The sequence below is a fragment of the Procambarus clarkii genome, chromosome 21 (genome assembly GCF_040958095.1).
Source record: "Procambarus clarkii isolate CNS0578487 chromosome 21, FALCON_Pclarkii_2.0, whole genome shotgun sequence".
Lineage (NCBI taxonomy): Eukaryota > Metazoa > Arthropoda > Malacostraca > Decapoda > Cambaridae > Procambarus > Procambarus clarkii.
In genome coordinates, this window is record NC_091170.1 from 22,612,654 (window position 1) to 22,630,769 (window position 18,116).

Below are 18,116 nucleotides of genomic sequence, written 5' to 3' on the forward strand. Positions count from 1 at the left end.
CTCCTGCCCTCTCAGCCCTACTGCTTTCTCAGCTCTCAGCCCTCCTGCCCTCTCAGTCCTGCTGCTCTCTCAGCCCTCCTGCCTTCTCAGCCCTCCAGCCCTCTTTTAGTTCTGCTGCTCTCTCAGCTCTCAGCCCTCCTACCCTCTCAGCCCTGCTGCTCTCTCATCCATCCTGCCCTCTCAGCCCTCCTGACCTCTCAGTCCTAATGCTCTCTCAGCCCTCCTGCCCTCTCAGCCCTGCTGCTCTCTCAGCTTTCTTGCCCTCCTGCCCTCTCAGCCCTCCTGCCCCCTCAGCCCTGCTGCTCTATCAGCCCTCCTGCCTTCTCAGCTCTCTCAGTCCTGCTGCTCTCTCAGCCCTCCTGCCCTCTCAGCCCTCCTGCTCTCTCAGTCCTGCTGCTCTCTCAGCCCTACTGCCCTCTCAGCCCTGCTACTCCTTCAGCCCTCTTGCCCTCTCAGTCCTGCTGCTCTCTCAGCCCTCCTGCCCTCTCAGTCCTGCTGCTCTCTCAGCCCTCCTACCCTCTCAGTCCTGCTGCTCTCTCAGCCTTCCTGCCCTCTCAGCCCTCCTGCCCTCTCAGTCCTGCTGCTCTCTCAGTCCTGTTGCCCTCTCAGCACTGCTGCCCTCTCAGTCCTGCTGCTCTCTCAGCCCTCCTGCCCTCTCAGCCCTCCTGCCCTCTCAGTCCTGCTGCTCTCTCAGCCCTGCTGCCCTCTCCGCCCTCCTGCCCTCTCAGCCCTCCTGCCCTCTCAGCCCTGCTGCCCTCTCAGCCCTGCTGCCCTCTCAACCCTCCTGCCCTCTCATATCAGGTGCCCTCTCAGGCCTCCTGCCCTCTCAGCCCTGGTGCCCTCTCAACCCTGGTGCCCTCTCAGCTCTGCTGCCTTCTCAGCCCTGGTGCCCTCTCAGCCCTCCTGCCCTCTCAACCCTCCTCCCCTCTCAGCCCTCCTGCCCTCTCAGCCCTTCTGCCCTCTCAGCCCTCCTGCCCTCTCAGCCCTCCTGCCCTCTCAGTCCTGCTGCTCTCTCAGCCCTCCTGCCCTCTCAGTCCTGCTGCTCTCAGCCCTGCTGCCTTCTCAGCCCTGCTGCCCTCTCATCCCAGCTGCCCTCTCAACCCTCCTCCCCTCTCAGCCCTCCTGCCCTCAGCCTTACTGCCCTCTCAGCCCTCTTGCTCTCTCAGCCCTCCTCCCCTCTCAGCCCTCTAAGCCCTAATGCCCTCTCAACCCTCCTGCCCTCTCAGCCCTACTACCCTCTCAGCCCTGCTACCCTCTCATCCCTCCTGCCCTCTCAGCGCTACTGCCCTCTCAGCCCCCCTGCCCTCTCAGCCCTTCTCCCCTCTCAGCCCTGCTGCCCTCTCAATCCTCCTGCCCTCTCTGTCCTCCTGCCCTCTCAGCCCTCATGCCCTCTCAGCCTTCCTCCCCTCCCAGCCCTCCTGTCCTCTCAGCCCTACTGCCCTCTCAGCCCTAATACCCTCTCAACCCTCCTGCCCTCTCAGCCCTACTGTCCTCTCAGCCCTCCTGCCCTCTCAGCCCTCCTGCCCTCAACCCTCCTGCCCTCTCAGACCTCCTGCCGTCTCAGCCCTCCTGCCCTCTCAGCCCTCTCCTCCTGCCCCCTCAGCCCTCCTCCCCTCTCAGCCCTCCCCTCCTGCCCTCTCAGCCCTCCTGCCCTCTCAGCCCTCCGGCCCTCTCAACCCTCCTGCCCTCTCAACCCTCCTGACCTCTCAGCCTTCCTGCCCTCTCAGCCCTCCTGCCCTCTCAATCCTCCTGCCATCTCTGCCCTCCTCCCCTCTCAACCCTCCTCCCCTCTCAGCCCTCATGCCCTCTCAACGCTTCTGTCCTCTCAGCCCCCCTGCCCTCTCAACCCTTCTGCCCTCTCATCCCTCCTGCCCTTTCAACCCTCTTGCCCTCTTAGCCCTCCTGTCCTCTCAGCCTTCCTGCCCTCTGAGCCCTCATGCCCTTTCAGCCTCTTGCCCTCTCAGCCCTCCTGCCCTCATAGTCCTACTGCTCTCTCAGCCCTACTGCCCTCTCAGTCCTGCTGCTCTCTCAGCCCTCTTGCCCTCTCAGCCCTCCTGCCCTCTCAGCCCTGCTGCTCTCTCAGCCCTCCTGCCTTCTCAGCCCTCTCAGTCCTGCTGCTCTCTCAGCCCTCCTGCTCTCTCAGTCCTGCTGCTCTCTCAGTCCTGCTGCTCTCTCAGCTCTCCTGCCCTCTCGGCCCTCCTGTCCTATTGCCCTCTCAGTCCTGCTGCCCTCTCAGCCCTCCTGCCCTCTCAGCCCTCCTGCCTTCTCAGTCCTGCTGCTCTCTCAACCCTCTTGCCCTCTCAGCCCTCCTGCCCTCTCAGCCCTGCTGCTCTCTCGGCCCTCCTGCCTTCTCAGCCCTCTCAGTCCTGCTGCTCTCTCAGCCCTCCTGCCCTCTCAGCCCTCTTGCTCTCTCAGTCCTGCTGCTCTCTCAGCCCTCCTGCCCTCTCGGCCCTCCTGTCCTCTTGCCCTCTCAGTCCTGCTGTCATCTCAGCCCTCCTGCCCTCTCAGCCCTCCTTCCCTCTCAGTCCTGCTGCTCTCTCAGGTTTGCTGCCCTCTCAGCCCTCCTGCCCTCTCAGCCCTCCTGCCCTCTGAGCGCTCCTGCTCTCTCAACCCTCCTGCCCTCTCAGCCCTGGTGCCCTCTCAGCCCTGGTGCCCTCTCAGCTCTGCTGCCCTCTCAGCCTTACTGCCCTCTCAGCCCTCCTGTCCTCTTGCCCTCTCAGTCCTGCTGCTCTCTCAGCCCTCCTGCCCTCTCGGCCCTCCTGTCCTCTTGCCCTCTCAGCCCTCCTGCCCTCTCAGCCCTCCTGCCCTCTCAGCCCTCCTGCCCTCTCAGCCCTCCTGCCCTCTCAGCCCTCCTGCCCTCTCAGTCCTGCTGTTCTCTCAGCCCTCCTGCTCTATCAGTGCTGCTGCTCTCTCAGCCTTCCTGCCCTCTCAGCCCTCCTGCCCTCTCAGTCCTGCTGCTCTCTCAGTCTTGCTGCTCTCTCAGCCCTGCTGCCTTCTTAGCCCTCCTGCCCTCTCAGCCCTCCTGCCCTCTGAGCCCTCCTGCCCTCTCAGCCCTGCTGCTCTCTCAGCTTTCCTGCCTTCTCAGCCCTCTCAGTCCTGCTGCTATCTCAGCCCTCCTGCCCTCCTAGCCCTCCTGCTCTCTCAGTCCTGCGGCTCTCTCAGCCTTCCTGCCCTCTCTGCCCTCCTGCCCTCTCAGTCCTGCTGCTATCTCAGCCCTCCTGCCCTCTCGGCCCTCCTGTCCTCTTGCCCTCTCAGTCCTGCTGCTCTCTCAGTCCTGCTGCTCTCTCAGCCCTGCTGCCCTCTCAGCCCTCCTGCCCTCTGAGCCGTCCTGCCCTCTGAGCCCTGCTGCCCTCTGAGCCCTGCTGCCCTCTCAGCCCTGCTGCCCTCTCAGCCCTTCTGCCCTCTGAGCCCTGCTGCCCTCTCAGCCCTCCTGCCCTCTCATCGCAGCTGCCCTCTCAGGTCTGCTGCCCTCTCAGCCCTGCTGCCCTCTCAGCCCTGCTGCCCTCTCAGCCCTCCTGCCCTCTTAGCCCTCCTGTCCTCTCCACCCTCCTCCCCTTTCAGTCCTCCTGCCCTCTCAGCCCTACTGCCCTCTCAGCCCTCCTGCCCTCTCAACCCTCCTGACCTCTCAGTTCTGCTACTCTCTCAGCCCTCCTACCCTCTCTGTCCTGCTGCTCTCTCAGCCCTCCTGCCCTCTCATTCCTCCTGCCCTCTCAGTCCTGCTGCTCTCTCAGCCCTCCTGCCCTCTCATCCCTCCTGCCCTCTCAGCCCTACTGCCCTCTCAGCCCTCCTGCCCTCTCAGCCCTACTATCCTCTCAGCCCTGCTGCCCTCTCAACCTTCCTGCCCTCTCAGCCCTACTGCCCTCTCAGCCCTCCTGCCCTCTCAGCCCTGCTCCCCTCTCAGCCCTGCTGCCCTCTCAACCCTCCTGCCCCCTCAGCCCTACTGCCCTCCCAGCCCCCCTGCCCTCTCAGCCTTCCTCCCCTCTCAGCCCTCCTGCCCTCTCAGCCCTAATGCCCTTTCAGTCCTGCTGCCCTCTCAACCCTCCTGCCCTCTCAGCCCTACTGCCCTCTCAGCCCTCCGGCCCTTTCAGCTCTTCTGCCCTCAACCCTCCTGCCTTCTCAGCCCTCCATCCTTGCCCTCTCAGCCCTCTCAGCCCTCCAGCCGTCTCAGCCCTCCGGCCCTCTCAGCCCTCTCCTCCTGCCCCCTCAGCCCTACTCCCCTCTCAGCTCTTCCACGAGAATAGTTAATATGAGAGCAGAGTTAAAATTACATACCATAAGTGAAAGAATTTTGTCCATTAGCACAGTTTTCAGCGTGAAGGGGTTGAGTTGATCTCAGCAACACATGAAGTTTCAAGCAAAACTTTCTAATATGCTGCACTCACCTGAGGTCCATAGAAGAAGAGCAAAACCTGATTATGCATTTGGTTCTTCAAGGTAGCCAATTCCATCAAAATCTTAAATGTGTACCCAACTCAATTAATGATTAATCAACCAATTACTCCATGGGATAATTGGGATCTAGCAGTTGATTTTGTAAATGCACCTAAGAAAGATAGTGTACACTCTACATTATTAAAACAGATAACATTGAAAAGCATCACTGAGAGTACTCAGAGTATGGGTAACGATGTGTATCAGTGCTATACCGACGGTTCTGTAGAAGAAGGTGGACGATGTACCGGATGTGCATGTAATATATTTGAACAATCTTCTCTCGTACATACAGCAATGAAGCGCGTCAATGATTGGGCAAGTACAACTCAAACCGAATTTGCAGGAATATCCCTTGCCACTGAATTTTTAAAAGACAAAGGCTGAGACTTATATACTGTGACTCGCAGAGTGCACTCCTGGCACTGAATGCACATAGTAGTGACACCCAGAAAATAGTCAGTGATATTCGAATGAATGTTTTAGCTGCTAAAAAAACAGATTTGAAATTAAATTCCTATGGATACCATCACATGTTGGCATCTCAATACATGACACTGCTGATATGTTTGCAAAGACAGCCTGTAGAAAACCAGTGGTAGAAATTGATATGGGTATTTCATTAGCAGTGACAAAGAGAATACTTAAACAAATATCTAATGAAGATCTCACCGACTTAACAAATTCACAAAGACCTGAAAGTTGTAGCATTAAATATTATGGTAAATATCGTGAAGAGACATTCACATATGGGACTAATAGAACAAGAACCCGGCAATGTGATGTTATAGTGGCCAGAATACGCCTGGGATATAGACGTATCTGGCAGCTTTCTCAAAACCCAAATGTCGAGTACACAATGTGTCAACTTTGTGAAAGAGAAAACATGCACTCACTTGAACATTATATTGTAGAATGTCCCATATTGTCTGACTTTTGCCATATAGTTTCTAGAGCAGAGGAGGCATATCCACTCTTTAGCTGGCAAGTAATATGGGCAGACCTTCATGTTAAATTTATTACCCCAAAACAATGTGAGCTATTGTATCGCTATATTCATGAGACCCTAACTACTAATGATAGGTTGTTGATGTTGGGCATTAAGGACAACAATAGATGTGACCAATGTACTGAAATTGAGAATAATGAATAATATGCATATATTTTATTTCTGAAAGCAGAAAGTTGTTCTTGTAAACTGGATTAGAGACACTCTTAAAGCTTTATGTGGACCAAGTATTAGAGTGGAGTTAATGAGGTTTTTAATGTTTCATATTGACATAAAATGCAAGAAAATTATGAATACAATAATTATGTTACTTTCTGATTACATTTTTTGTGTGTGGATAGGCAGGCTGGAAGGTTACTCAGTAGACAAAATATTGAAGTTCTTGCGAGGCAGGATCAGGTATAACATCTGGGGTTTACGGCTCATGCTCGGTGATGATATGGAAATATTTTTTACTGAGAATTATATAAAATATATATAAATGTAATAATTTCCCCTGTAAATTAATGTAAAATAATCTCCATTTTTGTAAACCATTTAAAGAAAAATAAGTATAACATTCAGGGGTTTTAAAGATCATGTTCTGTGATAAAGAAACATTTGTTCAATGAGAATTATAATGTAGTATTGACTTGTAAAACTTATGTATATATGATTTATATTGTATTTTCTTAAATAAAGAAAAAAAAGTATTCCTATTCCACAGTTTTTCTTACATCTACATAGAGTAGTCCGTTTAATTGGTTGGTATCAACCATACCATACATATCTAAAAATAGTTTTGTCAATCTCCATAGCACTTTTCTTGTCTATGGGAAAGCTGTGAGACAAATACCACACTTTAGACAAAATTTTGCAATTGATTATTACAGCCTTCTGAAACAGGGTCAATTTCCTATTTGACAACATATTCGTTGCAACTATTATATTCCCACATAGTACTTGCCAATTCGTAACCAATGTTGAGTCATATGTCTTACACCAGCAAATCCCAAGAGCTTTAATAGTCTCCACAACCTTGAACCATGAACCTGTCCAGTTAACCTTATTACACCAACTGCCAAGCCCCATCATACACGTTTTGTTCTTGTTAATAACAGCACCTGTCGCTCGTTCAAAGTTGTCTAACTCATTCTCAACATTCACCACCGAGTCTTCTGTCGACACAAAAATAGTTGTATCGTCTGCATAACCAACAACAGGAAGTGTCATAGCATTAGGAAGACGAGGTGGAACAATAAAGTCATTGATTATTATTCCCAAGTACAGTGGCTCTTCAAATATAATATATAAAATCATTGAAAGGGGACATCCCTGACGTACAGATCGTTCAACTGAAAAAGGTTTACTTAAAACTCCATTGATACAGACGCTGCTCCGACACTGTTTAAAACGCATACGGATCCCATCAATAAATTCTTGTGCCACTCCCACCTTATCCAATATTTCTAATACAAGCAAAACATCAACACGGTCAAAGGCTTTCGCCCAGTCGAGGTTTATCATGGAGGAAGGAACATTATTCTCAGATACATAATACACAACATCCCTAATTACATTATTACAATTGATTATGGATCTTCCAGGCACACCTCAAAACTGTTCCTTTGATATAAATTTATCCATTGCAATCCTAAGTCTATTTGCCAGCAATTTCGAGATTATTTTATAATCCTGGTTTAGCAAGGAAAGTGGCCTCCAGTTCGTTAGAATATGCAAATCACCCGTTTTAGGTATCATCTTAATAATCCCATGAGATTGTGACATGCTAAGCTTCCTATGCTGTATACCATACTGCACCACTTGTACAAAGTCTTTACCAATGACATCCCATACATAGAAATAAAATTCCGCCGGGAACCCATCACGGCCAGGTGATTTACCCTTCTTTAAACTCTTGACTACACTCCACACTTCCTGCTTATCTACATCTTCCAACAATGACATGTTGTCATTCTGGGTTAAAACCCGTGTACATTTTCCAAGGAAATACTCCCGCATACCTTGGTCTACGTTCACTCTTTTGTACAATTTATCTAATTCACCTCGAACATAACATACAATCCCATCCGTATTTGTCATATCCGTCCCATCACCTGCTTTAATACTAGTCACAAGTGCAGTACCCTTGTTATTCTTCACTTTACTTAACAAATAAGGAGAGAGTTTTTCACCATACATCCTATCATTAATCTGGAGGCGAACATTGACTCCTTCAGATATTTCATCCCTCATTTTGTTAATTCCGTCCTTTAAAATGGTAGTTTTTTCATACATGTCTAATCCCATATTGACTTTTGCATAAAGTTGTTTTAATCTGTGTTGGAATAAGGTTAACAGACCATATTTTTCAGCAGCCTTTCTTTTGGACACTTTCACGAAGAAACTTTTGCACTCAATTTTACACATGTCCCACCACTCCAACAGACATCTGAACTTATGTTTTTGCCCAACCAGATGTTCCCACAATACTTGAAAATTATCAATTACATCTCTACTCTGCAACAGACTGCAATTGAGCTTCCATGATCCTGTCCCCACTGTAACCTGATCGTCAATAACAAGCTTCACCACAACCATACAATGATCTGAACAGCTGACCGGAACAGTACTGCAAGAACTAATTTTATCATGTAATGTGTGCATATATATATTCTATCAAGCCTAGAACCATAATTCTGGCGAACATATGTGTATTCAGTGACAACCCCGTTAATGCTATTCGCATCCTTGAGACCAATACATTTCAAAAGTGTAATTAAAGCAGGAGATACACATGTGTTCGACTGAATGCTACACTCTCTCACAGAAGTGACACAATTAAAATCACCACCAAAAATAACTTTACGTGTATCATTTCTGAAAAAATACAATAACTCTTTAGAGAAGAATTCCTCCCTCTCTTTCTTCCTGCGGGTGCCAGAGGGAGCATACACATTAAGCAGAGGAATTATGGTGTCAAAAAAGGAAATCCTCGCATATAAAACATTACCATCTATCTCAGTATTAAGAACCTTGATGTGGGCTCGCTTAGCAATCAATATCATCGTACCACCTTTCAACAAGTTCGTTGGATTTATTTAGATTTCAAGATAATTAAGCAGCACATCAAGTTTCTTACCATCTTGTACATTGTTTTCTTGCACTAAAAGTACATCCAATGATATCAGCTGCAACTGTTTATTTCTACAATTGAGCCCATTAATGTTCAAAATAGCACAATTAAAATTAATAGGCTTCCCAAATATAATTTGAGAGAAAACAAAATTACTCTTTATCCATCATTATCTCACTTGACACTAACTTAGTGTCTTCTTTCCCTTTTCGAAATCTAAGTGTAATATTTTCCCTCACGGCTCGATTCTGTTAATGTTCCACAATATCCCACTATGCCTTATCACTGTTCTCTTTACCATGATCCTCACTCACCGGTTGTACTGTGCCCTCGCTACGTTTCGGTGACTCTTCGTGGCCTTGGTCACCGTGAACTTCAACGGTAACCACCTGGTCAATTTTTTCAGAGACTTTTAATTTAGCGGCGCAGTTCTTCATATGTATCAGATCAATACTCTGGGTTAATTTTTTTCCCACGTGTCTTCACATGACTGGCTACATAACCAGCCTTCACACGACCCTTACCCTTTCTACCAGACCTTACTGAAGAGGGTGGAGTTGCCCTCTGCACAAACATTTCTACATCACTATCCTCCATAGTGTCATCCTCTACATCCAGTTGACAACCAATTACTTGTTCCATCGTCACCTCACCAGGGTCAGCACCATCGTCAGCATCGCACCTCTGGGCAGCGTCAGTGACTATGTTATGGGCGTCCACATGTACATTGTCCTGACTTACCTGACCCTCACCAGGTTGAACGACAGCAGGTAAAGCGTCCTGAGCAGTGTCGTCAGCACCGTCCTTGTCTGCTTTACCTTTATCGTCCTGACCTAAGTTACCTGCACCGTCCTCACTCGCACTGGGAGTCACTCCCACAGACGTTTCACGTACACAGTTGTGGGTTACTTCATCTACCTCACCTGGAACTACAGTATTTACAACAGTGGGTTCATTCCCTGATACAGTGTCCTCTATTAATTACGGAAAGTCATGTTCACAAAAAATGCTGCCTGCCTCCACCTGGCAGGCAGCAGCCATGTGACCAGTACGCCCACACTGGGGGGGGGGGGGGTAGAAATAGCCTAAGCTACTCTATCCCTTTGAGATGTATTTTTTCTTGTCTCAATAAACATACTTGAACGGCCACACTTAAAACAAGTTTACAGTTGTCCACTGTATATAAATTTAATATAATGACCTGCTACTGACATTGATGAAGGAATATTTCGGTGAAGTTCCATCTTTACTGTTCTTGTTCCATTTAAACACCCTTTCTCTGGTCCATAGGTATATTTATTGAAACGAACATTGTCCACTCTCCCATATTGTTTCAGTATGGGTATAATAGTTCCATTCAACATTTCAAATGGCGCATCCCTCACAGAAACGTATGTAACGTTTTGCTCAAATTAATCACTTGTACTGATCCTTTCCCATTAGGTAAACTGATAATGTCATCATCATACTTCTTTAGAAACTCTGAAAACGCCACATTGTTTTAAAATTTCACCACCACTCTGTTCCCTGGCAGTGGTTGGTAACCAAATATTTCGTCCGTCTTTATCTGTAACACATCGAAGATCGTCGTGCATACAAGGTCGGAATCAGCATTACAATTGAACTTGAGTCCTACGGACTCCTTCCACTTGAGTGGAGGTGTGTAGGAGCCCATGATGGCACATATACCACCCCCAGCGTGACGCAATCCGCCCATCAGTCAACACGCCGGCCAACAGCGACGACAAACACGTCCACCCACCAGACGCCAGAACCAGAGCGAACCAAAACACGTCTGCTCACCTCCACGTCCACGACGAAACTCCACTGGAACACTTGATGATATATTGGACTTGTCCCTAGATTAACCATGTAATGTAACTATATAACCTGAGCTTGTAAAAGCATCTTAATCACCTTCAGTGGTTAAGTTCTTAATTGCACACTAGTTTCTCTTGTCAGCTATCTCAACCTGTCAGAGTAAAAGAGACAAATATATGTGTATGTATGTGTGTGTGTATGTATGTATGTGTGTGTATGTATGTACTCACCTATTTGTACTCACCTATTTGTGCTTGCGGGGGTTGAGCTTTGGCTCTTTGGTCCCGCCTCTCAACCGTCAATCAACTGGTGTACAGATTCCTGAGCCTACTGGGCTCTATCATATCTACATTTAAAACTGTGTATGGAGTCAGCCTCCACCACATCACTGCCTAATGCATTCCATCCGTTAACTACTCTGACTCTGAAAAAGTTCCTTCTAACGTCTCTGTGGCTCATGTGAGTACTCAGTTTCCACCTGTGTCCCCTTGTTCGCGTCCCACCAGTGTTGAATAGTTTATCCTTGTTTACCCGGTCGATTCCTCTGAGGATTTTGTAGGTTGTGATCATGTCTCCCCTTACTCTTCTGTCTTCCAGTGTCGTAAGGTGCATTTCCCGCAGCCTTTCCTCGTAACTCATGCCTCTTAGTTCTAGGACTAGTCTAGTGGCATACCTTTGGACTTTTTCCAGCTTCGTCTTGTGCTTGACAAGGTACGGGCTCCATGCTGGGGCCGCATACTCCAGGATTGGTCTTACATATGTGGTGTACAAGATTCTGAATGATTCCTTACACAGGTTCCTGAACGCTGTTCTGATGTTAGCCAGCCTCGCATATGCCGCAGACGTTATTCTTTTTATGTGGGCTTCAGGAGACAGGTTTGGTGTGATATCAACTCCTAGATCTTTCTCTCTGTTCGTTTCATTAAGTACTTCATCTCCTATTCTGTATCCTGTGTTTGGCCTCCTATTTCCACCACCTAGTTTCATTACTTTGCATTTACTCGGGTTGAACTTCAACAGCCATTTGTTGGACCATTCACTCAGTCTGTCTAGGTCATCTTGTAGCCTCCTACTATCGTCCTCAGTTTCAATCCTCCTCATAATTTTTGCATCATCGGCAAACATTGAGAGAAACGATTCTCTGGAAGATCATTTACATATATCAGAAACAGTATAGGTCCAAAGACTGACCCCTGCGGTACTCCACTCGTAACGTCTCGCCAATCTGAGACCTCACCCCTCACACAGACTCGTTGTCTCCTGTTACTTAGGTACTCCTGTATCCAACGGAGTACCTTCCATTTCACTCCAGCCTGCATCTCCAGTTTTTTCACTAGCCTCTTGTGTGGCACTGTGTCAAAGGCTTTCTGACAATCCAAAAATATGCAGTCTGCCCACCCTTCTCTTTCTTGCCTTATTTTTGTTGCCTGGTCGTAGAATTCAAGTAACCCTGTGAGGCAGGACCTGCCATCCCTGAATCCATGTTGATGCTGTGTTACAAAGTTCTTTCGCTCCAGATGTTCCACTAGCTTTCTTCGCACAATCTTCTCCGTCAACTTGCATGGTATGCAGGTTAGGGACACTGGTCTGTAATTCAGTGCCTCCTGTCTATCCCCTTTCTTGTATATCGGGACTACGTTAGCTGCTTTCCAAATTTCTGGCAGATCCCCTGTTGCCAGTGATTTGTTATACACCATGGAGAGCGGGAGGCACAGTTCTTCTGATCCTTCCTTTAGTATCCAAGGGGAGATTCCATCTGGACCTATAGCCTTTGTCACATCCAATTCTAGTAAACACTTCCTTACTTTCCCGCTGGTAATCTCAAACTCTTCCAGTGGTTCCTGGTTAGCTATTCCCTCTCTTATCTCTGGGATTTCTCCTTGCTCTAAGGTGAAGACTTCCTGGAATTTCTTATTCAGTTCCTCACACACTTCCTTGTCGTTTGTAGTGAATCCTTCTGCTCCTAACCTTAATTTCATAACCTGTTCCTTTACTGTTGTTTTTCTCCTGATGTGGCTATGCAGCAATTTAGGCTGAGTCTTTGCCTTGCTTGCGATGTCATTTTCGTATTGTCTTTCTGCCTCTCTTCTCATCCTAACATATTCTTTCCTGGCATTCTGGTATCTTTCTCTGCTCTCCAGTGTCCTGTTATTCCTATAGTTTCTCCATGCCCTTTTACTTTGCTGCTTAGCTAGCCTACATCTCTGATTAAACCATGGGTTTCTCATCTTCATTTCACTGTTTTCCTTTTGGACTGGGACAAACTTGTTTGCTGCATCCTTGCATTTTTGCGTGATGTATTCCATCATATCTTGGGCCGTCTTTTCCCTGAGCTCTGTTTCCCATGCTATATCTGCTAGGCATTTTCTTATCTCCTCATAGTTTCCCTTTCGGTATGCTAACCTTTTGGTTTCGGTATCCCTTCTCGAGTTCAATAACCCTTCTTCAATCAGGTACTCAAACACCAATACACTGTGGTCGCTCATTCCTACTGGGTCCTCAAAACTGATTTCTCTTATGTCAGAGTCGTTCAGGGTGAAAACCAGGTCGAGTCTCGCTGGTTCGTCGTTTCCTCTCATCCTTGTGGGTTCACTGACATGCTGGGTTAAGAAGTTTCTAGTCGCCACCTCCAGTAGTTTGGCTCTCCACGTATCCTCGCCTCCATGCGGTTCCTTGTTCTCCCAATCAATCCTGCCGTGATTGAAATCCCCCATGATGAGCAGGTGGGATCTATTTCTACAGGCAGAAGAGGCTGCCCTCTCAATTATAGTGTTAACTGCCATGTTGTTGCTTTCGTACTCTTGACTGGGTCTTCTGTCATTTGGTGGAGGATTATATATTACTGCTACTACTATCCTTGGTCCTCCCATTGTCATGGTGCCTGCTATGTAGTCTCTGAAACCCTCACAGCCCGGGATAGCCATCTCCTTAAAACTCCATTCCTTTCTCATGAGTAGGGCCACTCCTCCTCCTCCCCTACCTTCCCTCTCTTTCCTTATTATTGTGTACTCCTGGGGAAACACGGCATTCGTTATGATTCCAGAGAGTTTTGTTTCAGTGAGTCCAATTACATCTGGGTTCACTTCTTGTCTTCTTTCCCTTAGTTCACTTGCCTTGCTTGTGATCCCATCTATGTTCGAGTACATTGCCCTGAAACTAACTCTCTTCTGCTTCTCCTCTGGGGAGGATCTGTGGGGTCTGGGGTGAGCGGGAGCTGGGAGGATCTGGTATGGGGAGACTGGTGGAGGAGGAAGGGCTTGGGGGGGTAGGGGGGGAGGGGGAGGGTTGGGGGAGTGGGTGAGGGGGGAGGGGGAGGGTAGGGGGAGTGGGTGAGGGGGGGAGGGGGAGGGTAGGGGGAGTGGGTGAGGTGGGGAGGGTTGGGGGGGTGGGTGAGAGGGGGAGGGTTGAGGGGGTGGGGGGATGGGGAGAAGGGGGGTTTGGGGGCAATAAAGTGGGGAGGGCTTGGGGGGCGGGGGGGGAAAGGGAAGGCTGAGGTGGTTGAGGAAGAGGGGAGGGTTTTGGGGAGTGGTGGAGAGGGGAAGGCTTAGGTGGGGTGGGGGAGAGTGGGGAGCTTAGGGGGGTGGGGGAGAATGGAGGGCTTGTGGGTGGGAGGGACGGAAGGGCATGTGGGAGAAGGGAGGGCTTGGGGGATGAGGGAGAAGGGAGGTCCTGGGGGGAGGGGGGAGTGGGAGGAGGGGGGTGAGTGGGAGGAGAGGGGTGGGGGGGGGAGGGTGCCTTAGGAGGGTACTTAGTGGGGGGCTGACAGGGGTTGGGGCAGGTAGGGTGTCTGTTGGGTGGAATGAGGGGGTGGTGCCGCACTCCTTGTGGCTAATGCACTGTTTGAGGAGGGTTCCCCATTTCCCTCTGGGATTGTAGGGATCGGGGGTGTGGCTCCCTGATTCCTTTCTCTCTCCCTGCGCTCCTTCCTCGCGTCTGCTGCTTGCATTCTCTCTTCCCTTGTCATATCCCTCTGCAAGAATACTCTTTTGAACTTCTCTCCACCTGCTAGACAGCACTTCCTTTCTAATAGTTCCTCTTTCGCGATTTCGCTCATGAAAACCACCTTTATCATTCGGTCTCTGTCCTTGTTGTACTTTCCAAGCCTGAAAACCTTTTCAACATTTCGCTCAGCTCCCTCCATCCTTACCTCTTTAAGGATCTCTTTAATCATGTTTTTGTCCTTGTCTCTCCGCTCCTTTGGTCTGGTCCCTGTTTGCTCCTTAATGCCTGCTGTATGTGTGTCTATATGTATGTGTATAAAGTATAAAGCTGATCAGAATTACATTTCACCATTATAAATTCACATTAATGCATTCATAAATCTGTGATTCTATGTATTTACGTATGTAGTTGAGCCTAACATTTTATAAGCACTACGATCACTTTCTGTGGTTGTTCAAAAAATCTCTGAACAGCATGTTTGACAAATCTTTCACCCTGTCCATGGAGGACAGAAGAAAATGTATATATGCTGGTTAACATTGTAAATGTGTAGCCACGTCTGTGGTAGAAAATAATAATAACAAATAATAATAGCCCTCCTCCCTTCTCAACCCTCCTACCCTCTCAACCCTCTTGCCCTCTCAGCCCTCCTGCCCTCTCAGCCCTCCTCCCCTCTCAGACCTCCTCCCCTCTCAGACCTCCTTCCCTCTCAGACCTCCTGCCCTCTCAACCCTCCTGCCCTCTCAACACTCCTGCCCTCTCAACCCTCCTGCCCTCTGAGCCCTCCTGCCCTCTCAACACTCCTGCCCTCTCAACACTCCTGCCCTCTCAACCCTCCTGCCCTCTGAGCCCTCCTGCCCTCTCAACACTCCTGCCCTCTCAACACTCCTGCCCTCTCAACACTCCTGCCCTCTCAACCCTCCTGCCCTCTGAGCCCTCCTGCCCTCTCAACACTCCTGCCCTCTCAACACTCCTGCCCTCTCAGCCCTCCTGCCCTCTCAACCCTCCTGCCCTCTGAGCCCTCCTGCCCTCTGAGCCCTCCTGCCCTCTGAGCCCTCCTGACCTCTCAGTCCTCCTGCCCTCTCAACCCTCCTGCCCTCTCAACCCTCCTGCCCTCTCAGTCCTCCTGCCCTCTCAACCCTCCCGCCCTCTCAACCCTCCTGCCCTCTCAACCCTCCTGCCCTCCTGCCCTCCTGCCCTCTCAACCCTCCTGCCCTCTCAACCCTCCTGCCCTCACAACCCTCCTGCCCTCTCAACCCTCCTGCCCTCTCAGCCTTCCTGCCCTCTCAGCCCTCCTCCCCTCTCAGACCTCCTCCCCTCTCAACCCTCCTGCCCTCTCAACCCTCCTGCCCTCTCAACCCTCCTGCCCTCTCAGCCTTCCTCCCCTCTGAACCCATTTACCTTGTCAGCCATCCTTCCCTCTCAGCCCTCCTTCCCTCTCAGCCCTCCTGCCCTCTCAGCCCTCCTTCCCTCTCAGCCCTCCTGCCCTCTCAGCCCTCCTTCCCTCTCAGCCCTCCTGCCCTCTCAGCCCTCCTTCCCTCTCAGCCCTTCTGCTCTCTAAGCCTTGCTGCCCTCTCAGCTCTCCTCCCCTCTCAGCCCTCCTGCCCTCTCAGCCCTCCTGCCCTCTCAGCCCTCCTTCCCTCTCAGCCCTTCTGCTCTCTAAGCCTTGCTGCCCTCTCAGCTCTCCTCCCCTCTCAGCCCTCCTCTACTCTCACCTCCCACACCCTTTCCCTTGGAGCTGACGGCCGCTCAGCAAACTTCCACTAGCCGTCAGCCAAATATCAGTCAGAAAGTTTAGATCATAAACAAAAACTTTTATTGCCTAAAATATTTTCCTAGAGAACAAATTACGATTAAGTTAAGTGACAGACATTCTGCTTCCTGAAATCATAAGCTTCAGTATTCAGCATTATCACCTCCTGAAACTCTCAGTTTCCTTAATATTTACCTTATAAGCTTCAATATTCAGTATTATCACCTCCTAAAACCCTCGGTTTATTTAATATTTCAGGCACGTTCTGGAAGGCTGAGTCTTTAAGATTACGCAAGTTTTGACGAAAATACAAAGTTGGTATGTAAATGTAATCACAGGATGGGGGGGGGGGGTGTTGTAGTCCCAGGGCGGGGGTGGGTTGTAGCCCCTTTATTTCCTCCGGCAAAACTTTAACTCTTGGTGTTAAGGCAAAATATTGATAAGCTTAAATGCAGTTATAACTCCATTTTCACTTTTATTTTTTAAACCTGTGTTCTTCATGAAATAAATTTATATAATAGTGTAATACGTCTGCTCATTGATTTCAAGCAAACATATAGTTTTCATACTACTGATATTACTCTAGAAACTATTATTTTATTTCTTTTATTAACGTTTCAACTTTAAATATTTTTATCATTAAATTAAATATTAATCAAATTTCAGCCTTATCAGGTCAAGTCAAATCGAGTTATGAACTTGCTGGGTAGGATGAGAGAATGAAAGGAAATTATCAGGTAAAAACGTCAAGCCATTATGACTATATAGCAATTGGAAGGGGGTTAGGATTAGGATTTTGGATGGGACGGAAGGAAAGGAAAGGAAAGGGTTGTCCAGTTGTCTGTGCTTGGGAGGGTCGTGGGGTTGCGCGCTCTGTGAATAAACTTCCATATTCTCGGTCATATTAGGAATACAGTGATAAAACATGGATCACAGTTATCAAAAAGTATAAAACCACATTTAGGAAAGAAAAAATACAGTGATGTCATTAGAACTTTGTGTTTAATAGAGAGTAACCACCTCTCAACAGCCCACATAGGAGCATAGTACCTACACGAGGCCCAGGTCTATATATACTTACCTCGGTTGTGGGAGTATGTCTCCCACGATTTTCCCACAGCTGACTTGAATGGCTCACTGCAGTGCACAGTGCACTGATCTTCGTGCACAAGCCTATTTCTGTTAACCCTGGATAGTGACCTGGCATGTTGGGTATCTCCAGAATGCCCACTTAACCAGGAACACTTTTATAATACGGAGGCCGCCGTATGTCCAGGCAGGAAGTAGATACAGGGAGTTAAGCATACTTGCCATCAAGGGTCAGTGGGTACATTGGCCAGTGGGAGCGTGGGACAGAGGGGAGATGCCATCAGCGTCTGACCTCTGGGGTCAACCGGCGCAGTGGTGAATAACAGCTATGACGTGTTCATGACGTCACCTCTCCTACTGCTCATCGAACGAGCTAATATGATTGGTTCCCGCCCATTTGCTGCAATGCTATTGGTCAAATTGTAATCCCCTTGTGTGTGCCCCACAAGATGCCCTGAGCTTCAGGCAAAACCATTCACGTGAGGGAGACCAAACCATGAGGACGGGTTCTGTTCTGTCTATTGGCCAATAGACTGAACACTGTCTATTCCTCACCGTCAGGTTAACTCAGCATCTCTGTGATATACCACACACTCGCCCAGAACCACGAGTGTGAATATATTGTTCAGAAGAATAAAGTGACAAATCTCCAGAGCGAAACAGACTGGTATCAGGTAACTCCTGGTGACAAAGATTGTTGTGAGTGACTTAGAGTGAACTAAGGCAGTGCCGCCGCCTAAGTAACCTGTGTGTGACTTTGCCACAAGTGTACCAGCATGGTACCACAGCCGCCGCCAGCCGCCACTGTACCACGAGATGTCACCACCATCCTCACCGCCAGTGTGTGTACGTGTGTCTGTCTGTTAAGCATACAGCACGCCCTCCTGCAGTACCCCGTGTCAAGTACGGATTGTGGGAAGCCTGTCGTCAATGGTCTCACATGAATGAACGAGCGC

The 18,116-nt window shown here is 49.1% G+C and overlaps 1 protein-coding gene across 1 annotated transcript; it reads left to right on the forward strand.

Annotated features, from left to right (window-relative positions):
• The first annotated feature begins 206 nt into the window (after positions 1 to 206).
• Positions 207 to 3,128, forward strand: LOC138367145 (proline-rich protein 36-like). Its single transcript, XM_069328549.1, has one exon. The coding sequence runs from the start codon at positions 207 to 209 to the stop codon at positions 3,126 to 3,128; it is 2,922 nt and encodes a 973-aa protein (XP_069184650.1).
• Positions 3,129 to 18,116: the final 14,988 nt, after the last annotated feature.